Below are 10498 nucleotides of genomic sequence, written 5' to 3'. Positions count from 1 at the left end.
GCGATCCATTTGTGTGTGTGTGTGTGTGTCTGTGTGTGTCTGTCTCTGTGTCTGTCTCTGTGTGTGTCTCTGTGTGTCTGTCTCTGTGTGTGTGTGTGTCTGTCTCTGTGTGTGTCTCTGTGTCTGTCTCTGTGTCTGTCTCTGTGTGTGTCTCTATGTGTGTCTCTGTGTGTCTGTCTCTGTGTGTGTGTGTGTCTGTCTCTGTGTGTGTCTCTGTGTGTGTCTCTGTGTCTGTCTCTGTGTCTGTCTCTGAGTGTGTCTCTGTGTCTGCCTCTGTGTCTGCCTCTGTGTCTGCCTCTGTGTCTGCCTCTGTCTGCCTCTGTGTCTGCCTCTGTGTGTGTCTCTGTGTCTGTCTCTGTGTCTGTCTCTGTGTCTGTCTCTGTGTCTGTCTCTGTGTCTGTCTCTGTGTCTGTCTCTGTGTGTCTGTCTCTGTGTGTGTGTGTGTCTGTCTCTGTGTCTGTCTCTGTGTCTGTCTCTGTGTCTGTCTCTGTGTGTCTGCGGGTCTGTCTCTGTGTGTGTCTCTCTGTGTGTCTCTGTGTGTCTCTCTGTGTGTGTCTGTGTCTGTGTCTGTGTGTGTCTGTGTTTACCACGCTCAGACACAGTATCATGCCAACCATATCTGCCAACCAGTCCTTCCTTTATTCCCTTAAAGGTCAAGTGAAGTTAGCAACTTTGCAGATTTAAGATTTCAGGGCATACTTAATCACAAATGCTTGAACAAAACTAAAATTGAAAATCGGAAATAGCTCAAATCAGACAATCGTCCCAAAGAAACTAAACCAGAAAACGTGTGTTTGTTTTATAGTTGCATCCCACTCACCATGAGATACCATGTTGATGTTTACATATTTCACATGATACTGGCCCCAAGCTGCCCAGAAAAACAGCAAGTAGTAGTGGTAGTAGTAGTTGCTGTAGTGGAATACTAGTAGTAGTAGTAGTAGTAGTAGTAGTAGTAGTAGTAGTTGTAGTAGTAGTGTTTGAGGTATTAGTATTGGGAATGAGGCACGTTATTCCCCGTTAAGTAAACAACAAGTCAAAAATATCATGTCGGACATTTTAATTAAACTAAAGACAGAAACACAAACCTTCCTTGCCACACTGACCAAATCGCCCCAAAATGAAATGTTTCTATATATTCATCAAAAGTGAATAATTGACCACTTTCTGTTATAAAGTGGATAATGGAAGTTAATTCTAGTATTAGCAAAGGCAATCTCCTGACTGGAGCTCAGAGGACGTCTTCATCCCACAACGAATAAATGTCAACTTTCACATGTTACCCCGTTCAACGTAGTGGTCCGTCACATCAGCATGACACGCACGAGATTTACCCCCCAAAAAAGAACATGCGCAACGGGTGTGTTTGGGCGAGCACTTCCACATTAATCGAGTGTATTTGGACGAGCTATGCCAACCCAACCAAGAACAACTGTTTCCTTCTGTTCAAGTATCCATAGTAGTGATAATGGTAGTCATACGTTGCTATCGGATGTAATGTGTTCCCCCAAAATCATACAACTATTACTAGAAACAAATATTTCTTTCAATTTTGGAAATATTAAGATTCTTCAGACTGTCTCCTCCTTTTCTTTAATAACGTATTTATTCGATAGTAAGGGTATGAACTACTGTTGCCATCAGACATTGCTTGTGTGACAGAGGGCCATCACCATTAGTAGGATCTGCCACTTCACCCCAGGAATCTAGTCATCTCGTTGTGAACGTGTTAAAATATCATTAGTTCCATTAGACAGCGCAAAATTATATCATGCTTATCGCATTACATCAAAATAGGGCACTGGCATCCATCTCTCCCAACTGTTACAAGTCACGATGCTAGAGATGCACAACGAATCCACCAATCACAAGGCGTTCTACTGAGATGTTATCTTGATGTTTTGGAGTGTGTTTTCCTGTTGCTTTTAACAAGTCTTCATTGTAAATCTATATAAATATAAGCAGCGCATATATCCAAGCTAAAGCAGCTGCTTCATCTGTCTGATTCGGGTAAGTAACCTTTAACTGTTTTATTTCTAATAATGGAAAATCTCTGTACTTGAACACAGCCGAAGAAATTCTAAATTAACATATAATTTTTCTTTAAGCAAATCAGTAAATGTGACATCGCGTCACTCGATGTTCTGGCCTATCACTTGACTGTCGTGTTTGTTCATAAGCTCCCGTCGCATGGCAACAATACTGCTGTGTGGCGACAGGCAACAACTGCTTACTTTCTTATGTAAATTGTATGAATGACGGGTGCCTCCGCTACAGCAGAACATGCTTACACTTTTCGCCAACACCAGAGCCCACTTGCACAAAGCGATCTTAGCGCTAAGATGATCGTAACTCCCATACTTTAACATAGGCTTACAATAGTCTTAGCACTAAGATCGCTTTGTGCAAGTGGACCCAGGTGTCAACAGTGACTTTCAGTTATGCATTCATGTAATTATTACCACTATTTTGCCTGTTAAGTCCAATGGAATCTGTTTTATCACATAATCGAGTATACTTAATCTCTGGAGTTTGACGAATCAGTATCAGAGACAAAACTGATGCAATTCTTTATTTTGACTTTTACCATTTGTTCCCGTGTTTTATTGGTGAACAATTGACTTGCTGGTGGGGCTGGATACGCTCACCTGGTATATAAACACATGCTTATGAGATAGTCGGAATCTTACAACCAACTCTGTTTTTGTCAGAGATTCCTTATGAATATGGAAAGTGTTTTGTTGCTTTATTTTCTTTTTTATGGATGTTTCAAGTGCTCATTAATCACAAGTTTCATGAGAAATTCAAAGTAAATTGAAGGCGAGGAATATTTTGTTAAAAGGTTTGATATAATATGCTGTATTATCTTTTAAAATACAAGAGAAAAAAACGATTGCCAGTATTTTGTTCCGCTGGTGATTGCATTGGTAACAGCCAGAATTATCTTAATGTCACGCAGATAGTATCAGTTCATCAGGATGCGTCTGTTCCTTGTCCTCCTGCTCGTGGCCCTGGTAGTGATCCCGGAGTCGGACGCCTGGGGAAGGAGAAGAAGAAGTTGGTTCAGGGGCAGGCGAATAATTAACGGCGCAATTCGGGTGTACCGGGTTTACAGGAGATACAAACACATCATCAACCCAGCAATCGGTAAGAACAGGAATAAACTCTCCCAAACGGGTTAGATGTACAATTACGTTTAGGGTAACTTTAGAAAAAAATGGGTTTACGGATTTCGTCCACCATAATTAAAACGGCAACTGGAAAAAAATGAAGAGTGTTATTGACATTTTCCGCCAAAAGGAACTTGCGTTGCTAAAACGAAGAAGCAATTGAAGACCACCCATACTGTTCCTTCTTTACTTTCTTTCATTCCAACCTGTCCACCCTGAGTTTTCACACAATATCCGTAAAACAAGAAATAGACATTGCTTGCCCTATACAAGATTACAGTTGGAGACTTAGAGATTTTCTCTCACCCGTGCGACAGAGTTGGATGGCAAGTTACGAATGTGCAACATATTAAAGATTGTATTTAATACAGCTGATGGGACATCAATGTGCATTTAGCCTAACTCTAACCCTAACCCTAAATATTGTCAACAGAGGAATGGTGTAAAAATGTCAAATATATCTCGAAATATACCTGACGCTTTGAGAATAACACACCTAATACAATATTTAGATTTCGAAAATGTCATATGTCCAATAAGTCAGCAGTAAGTGTGATGTCTTCTGGGCAAATATGTCCTAGTTACGGCGTGTTAACACAAATGATTGAGTAAATTACTTGTGTTAGAGCAGCTTGGAATGTTATTTCAGTTGTAGAAGTCCAAATGAACGTCTGTCGTAGACGTTACCACTTTTTAAAAATTCACTTTCAGCGGATCTTCGCACGATTAGGGGCGAAAAATCAAATATTTAAATAATAAGTTATCATGTTAGATCAATGTGTACAAAGTGGAACTAAAAAGACACTAAGTGTGTGTTTATGAACATTACAATATGACATTTGATGCTGGAAGGACATTCTGTTGACAAATGTACATTGTTGTTTGCAGGTGCCCTGGGCAAACGAAACACTGACGAGCTTGATAAGAACAAGGATGGCAATATTGACCAATCAGAAGCTGAGGAACTGATGGAAAGACGGGCAGCCGAGGATCTTCTTTCACTTGCTGATGAAAATGGTAAAACACACTTACTATTCATTTAATGACAATGTACACCTTTATACACGTGTTTTTGATGTTTCACTAAACACTGGCATTACTTAAGTGTTCCTGTCATTTATTGTGAAAATGTATATTCCTCTCGCTTCACGAATAAAGTCTGACTGACAACTTCAACAATTTCAGGTGATTCGAACGTGAGTGTGGAAGAGTTCTCGAGGAGCATCCATGACTTCATGACCATAGATTCAGGTAATATAACATAACAAGTAGAATAGTTTGTTTGTATCTGGACCCGAAAATCCAATGATTGACATCATGAGCATCGATCCAAGTAATTGGGATACGATGACATGCATCGACCAAGTCAGCGAGCCTGACCACCCGATCCCGTCTGTCGCCTCTCACACAGAATCTTCCATGGGACAGTAGAATAGTAGTGGTATTTGTAGAAAATATCAAAAACACAAACATGAAATGTTCTGATTCGAGCGAATGATTTAGGTTGAGGTATGAGGCCATTTTAACAGCATTTCAGCTTTATTACGCTCTTAGAAAAAACACAAAGACTTGAATGTCTTTAACGTGTACCGCTTCGTTAAAGCCCTGAGGAAGTGATACAGTGATGACAGACCGAGGATCATAATCAGGAAGAATCGGATACCGAGACCAGCTGATCCTGGATCTTTGAACCACTGGGCCACCCCAGACCCTAATTATTGATTTGAAGGACGACAAACATAGTTGACACACGTGTATTATTTTATACTGTCAATTGTTTCCTTTCAGACCCACTGTTGCAAAAACAACTTGCAGAAGAGTTTGCTGATGCATTTGAGGATGATGCGGAATAAAGCGCCCGATCAACATCTTTATGAAATGATTTCAATAAAAGATTCTTGCAAACGTAAACTGTCTCCTGTGCTGTTGATTATCAATTAAACTATATTAGGCACCAGAGGTGCACCCAATAATCGTTTCAGAATCCGCTGGACGATGTTCCTAGAAACATCAAGGAGATTTGCAGGAGAACCTTGAGCCGTTTTGAATAGAATGGGCAACAATTGTGCTCCCCTTCTTGCGGATCTGTTTTTATGCATATGAATCGGAATTTCTGCTCGGATTGGTATATCAAAACAAGATACTTTGACCAAAAAGTTTCAGGTATATCGATGATCTGATATCGTTCAATAAGAATCAAATAGCCAATTCCTTTATACTGATCTACCCACCTGAACTAGAAATAAAAGAGACCAGTACGAGTAGAGAGGCATAGCCAGTTACAGTTAGAATCGAGTCTGTGAATTCTATATATCTATTGACATAGCCCGGTATCATTAGCATGTGACATAATAATAAATAACAATTTGCACAGTTTTCGAAGGTCTGTCACATCATTTAATTGACACTTTAAAGAAATTCGGGTTGGTGACAAAATATTTTTACATGTACCTATTTCTTTCATTTGTTTGTTATACATCAGAAAATGTAATGAAATTCGTCACCGATTTAGCTTGGACAAGTATGACAAAATGTTTGGTTGTGGGGACTATTTTCCCAGCGACCAGTTTTTAATATTGTATTTTATGGATTGAGGTTTTATATTATAACAATATGGTTTTATTCTTTGTGCCGAGTTTAGGCTGTGGCCATGAAATATTCCAATGTGATTTCACACAAAGGTAGGTGACACCACTAGAGGAAGATATTTGTTTTATCATATATTTCAGAAACTCGTATATTAACTGCATCTTTAAATCATCTGAGTGAAATAATATTTTAGGATTGCCAGATATTGATAGTCCAAGATTATCCAGAAATATTTTAATAATCTGGAGCTATTTCAAGTGGTTATCTCCCCTGTGTATTCCACTGTTAGTCGTCAGAACATTAGTTTCGTGGGGAATCCGTGTTAGTATAGGTCACTGCAACCTATATGCTGGTCATTAGAAGTAATAAAGTGATCAGGTGGTCAGTACTCCCCGACAGCGTGGGTCGTTGATGCATGTCATCGTATTCCAATTGTATGGCTCGATGATCATTATGTCAATTGCTTGATTGTCTGGTCCAGACTCGATTATTTACAGACCGCCGTCATATATCTGGAATATTGCTGAATGCGGCGTTTAACAACAGACAAACAAACTAAACCAGAAAACGTGTGTTTGTTTTATAGTTGCATCCCACTCACCATGAGATACCATGATGATGTTTACATATTTCACATGATACTGGCCCCTAGCTGCCCAGAAAAACAGCAAGTAGTAGTGGTAGTAGTAGTTGTTGTTGTTGTAGTGGAAGTAGTAGTAGTAGTTGTAGTAGTAGTGTTTGAGGTACGAACTACTGTTGCCATCGGACATTGCTGGTGTGACAGGGGGCCAACACCATTAGTAGGATCTGCTACTTCACCCCAGGAATCTAGTCATCTCGTTGTGAACGTGTGAAAATATCATTAGATATCACAATGTTCAATTACACAGCGCAAAATTCTATCATGCTTATCGCATTCATCAAAATATGGCACTGACATCCATCTCTCCCAACTGTTACAAGTCACGATGCTAGAGATGCACAACGAATCCACCAATCACATGGCGTTCAACTGAGATATTATCTTGTTGTTTTGGAGTCTGTTTTCCTGTTTCTTTTAACAAGTCTACATTGTAAATCTAAATAAATATAAGAAATATATGTGTGTTTGTCTGTGTGTGTGTGTGCGTGCGTGCGTGCGCGCGTGTTTTGTGTGTGTGTGTGTGTATGTGTGTGTGTGTACGCTGGTACAAGTGTATGCTGGTTTTTTAAGCAAGAGTCCTCCAGGACACCATGTTGTATGACACTGTTTACCACACTCAGACACAGTATAATGGCCATCTGCCAACCAGTCCTTCAGTGTTTGGGGTATTAGTTTCCGTAGTAGTGGTAGTGGTTGTCATACGTTACTATCGCATGTAACGTTCTCGTTGTGAACGTGTTAAAATTTCATTAGATCCATTACAAAGCACAAACTTCTATCATGCTTATCGCATTACATCAAATGCGTATGGATCACGATGTCAATCGCTGGATTGTCTGGTCCAGACTCGATTATTTTCAAACAGCCGTCATATAGCTGGAATGTTGCCGAATGCGACGTTTAACAACAGACAAACAAACTAAACCAGAAAACGTGTGTTTGTTTTATAGTTGCATCCCACTCACCATGAGATACCATGTTGATGTTTACATATTTCACATGATACTGGCCCCAAGCTGCCCAGAAAAACGTTTTCTGGTTTAGTTTGTGTGTCTGTTGTTAATCGCCGCATTCGGCAACATTCCAGCTAAATGACGGCTGTCTGTAATTGAGTCTGGACCAGACAATCCAGCAATTGACATCATGAGCATCGAGCCATACCATTGGAAGACGATGACATGCATCAACTAAGGCAGCCAGCCTGACCCAATCCCGTCAGTCGCCTCTTATGACAAGCATAGTCCCCTTTTACGACAAGCACGGGTTGCTGAAGCTATATTCTAACCCGGATTTACTGGTTTAGACATGATTATTTACAACTCGTGGTGTCACCTACCTTTGAGTGAAATCACATTGTAATATTTCATGGCCACAGACTAAACTTGGCACAGAGAATAAAACCATATTGTTATAATATAAAACCTCAATCCATAAAATACCATATGAAACTTTGTCATACTTCTACAAGCAAACTCGGTGACGAATTTCATTACATTTTCTGGTGTAAAAAAAAATAAAAATGAAAGAAATAGGTTCATGAAAAAATATTTTTAACCAATCCGAATTTCTTTAAAGTGTCAATCAAATGATGTGACAGACCCTCGAAGACTGTGCAAATTGTTATTTATTATTATGTCACATGCTAATGATACCGGGCTATGCCAATAGTGAGTGAGTGAGTTAATGTTTATAGTCACACCGGCAATATTTCAGCCATATCGTGACTAAATCAAGTTATAAATTAATGAAATACAAAACTGAACTATAAAACCTGTCTACAAAGGACAGTAAAATAACTAGATTATCACAGACGTATATTTAAAACTAGCATGTCATTATAAACATTTGAACTATTCATAACAATACAAATTAAAAATGGGCTAAAGATCACCAACAACCAAAGGTAGGTCACCATACTGGGTACCATGGGGACTTACGGTACTTTTGCTACCTACATGGAACTCCAGCAGGATTTATACCATCCCTCTGGCTACTGGTGATTGAGTGAAAGTTAAGCCAACAATTAAGATTACAAGTATACTACGATTAAAACTAAGGTAGAAATAAACATACTTTGAATGATGTGGTCTTACATACTCTCATAGGGGGACAATAATTTTACGCTACGTCAACCCCCTTGAGAGAAAAGCCACGTACATTCGCAGATATCAAATTTATTCATACCAATTTAAAAATTAAGTACGTAATTACAAAACATGATCTTCAAAAATGTTGCAACAAAGATATTTCTTTTAAAAAGCAAATTATTAGATTAGAATTCACGCTGTTAAAAAGGTCCTTCATAGTTGATGCTTTGAAATATTTATCCCTTGCGATGGAAAAATCAATGCAGTCAAGCAAGACATGCTTGACCGTGAGTCTTTCATCACAAGGGATGCACATCGGAGGATCCTCACCTTTCAATATATGCTCATGTGTATACCTGCTATGACCAATACGACATCGTCGTAGTATGACCTCTTCAAATCTGGACTGACAACCCAAGTAGGTGTAACCAATATTTGGTGTTATTTCATGTAATTTATTGATACCAACTTGGGTGTCCCACTTCTTTTGCATAAGGTCCCTGATGTAACATCTGATAACAGTCTTATAGTCACTGTATGGAAGAAGAAGTGGTGTCACAGATTTGTTGAGAGCTGCTTTAGCTGCAGCATAAGCCATTGTGTTGCCAACAATTCCAACATGGCTGGGCAACCAACAAAAGACGATGTCGTATTGGCCAGTTGCAAGGGTATTAAATAATTCTAAAGTATCAAGTATCAGTGGATGAGTCGAGTTGCCATTTTTTAGTGCCTGTAGGCATGACAATGAATCGGAAAATATGATAAACTGCTTACATTTACTTTGATGTTGAATATATTCTAGTGCTGCCAGTATAGCATTGGCTTCAGCGGTAAATATGGAACTATTATCTGGTATTCTAAAAGATATAATTTTCGATCCAACAACTGTGGCACTAGCAGTGTTGCCACAATCCTTAGATCCATCAGTAAATATAGAGCGGTGACAATCATATTTAGATCTTAATTGGATATATTCCTGCTGGAAGACTAATGGGTTGGTTTCTGATTTTTTGAAATTCGCAAGTGTTAGGTCTACCTCTGGTTTCACAAGTTGCCAAGGAGGCGTAGACAGCAGCTGATATGGTGCAATATTATGTAGGTCTATGTTAGCTGCTAGGATATGTGGTCTAAGTCTGATCCCAAGAGGTGGAACAAGTTTGGGTTTTCTTTCAAACAATTCTTCGTAAATTGGAGAGAAAACACAACTATATGCTGGATTAGAAGTATTTGAGCGTAATTTAGTAATATATTGTAATGCGAGTTTAAGACGGCGTTGTTTGAGGGAAGGTTCATCGGCCTCCACATATAAACTGTCAACAGGAGATGTCCGGAATGCTCCAAGACAGAGCCTCAATCCCTGATGATGTATTGAATCTAACTTCTGTAAATTACTTTTACAGGCTCCACCATAAATGATGGAACCATAATCCAGTTTTGAGCGAATAAGTGATCTGTATAAATGGAGAAGGGTTTTCTGATCCCCTCCCCATTTAGTGTTTGAGACGACTTTCAGTAAGTCAAGTGCTTTCAAGCATTTCGTTTTCAGATATTTAATATGTGGGAGGAAGGTCAGATGACGATCAAAAATAAGTCCGAGAAACTTGACCTCCTCAACAACTTTGATGCGGGTGCCAGATAGAAACAATTCTGGGTCCTTATGTGGTCTATAATTTCTGCAGAAATGTATACAATTAGTTTTATTTTTTGAAAATTTAAAGCCATTGGCAAGCGACCATTTATGTATTTTATTCAGACATAATTGAAGTTGTCTCTCGATAGCATTCATGTTTTTACCCCGACAAGATATATTGAAATCATCCACAAACAGCGATCCATCTACTGAATCGCTAAGAACTTTTGACAGACTATTTATCTTGATACTGAATAGTGTGACAGACAAAATACTGCCCTGTGGGACACCCTGATCCTGATTATAATGGTCAGACAGGGTTGAGCCAACACGGACTTGAAAGTGCCTGTCAGTTAAAAACTGGGATATAAAATGAGGT

At 39.1% G+C, this 10498-nt stretch overlaps 1 protein-coding gene across 1 annotated transcript; it reads left to right on the top strand.

The window, feature by feature from the left end:
* Positions 1–1873: 1873 nt before the first annotated feature.
* Positions 1874–5081, top strand: LOC124122586. The gene is made up of 5 exons (XM_046485660.1): positions 1874–2010; positions 2960–3147; positions 4059–4187; positions 4356–4421; positions 4959–5081. The coding sequence occupies exons 2-5, from the start codon at positions 2979–2981 to the stop codon at positions 5021–5023; spliced, it is 429 nt and encodes a 142-aa protein (XP_046341616.1). The 5' UTR covers positions 1874–2010; positions 2960–2978; the 3' UTR covers positions 5024–5081.
* The last annotated feature ends 5417 nt before the right edge of the window (positions 5082–10498 follow it).

Source organism: Haliotis rufescens, unplaced genomic scaffold (genome assembly GCF_023055435.1).
Source record: "Haliotis rufescens isolate VD_foot unplaced genomic scaffold, xgHalRufe1.0.p SCAF_71, whole genome shotgun sequence".
NCBI lineage: Eukaryota > Metazoa > Mollusca > Gastropoda > Lepetellida > Haliotidae > Haliotis > Haliotis rufescens.
This window is presented reverse-complemented; position numbering and strand designations above follow the sequence as displayed.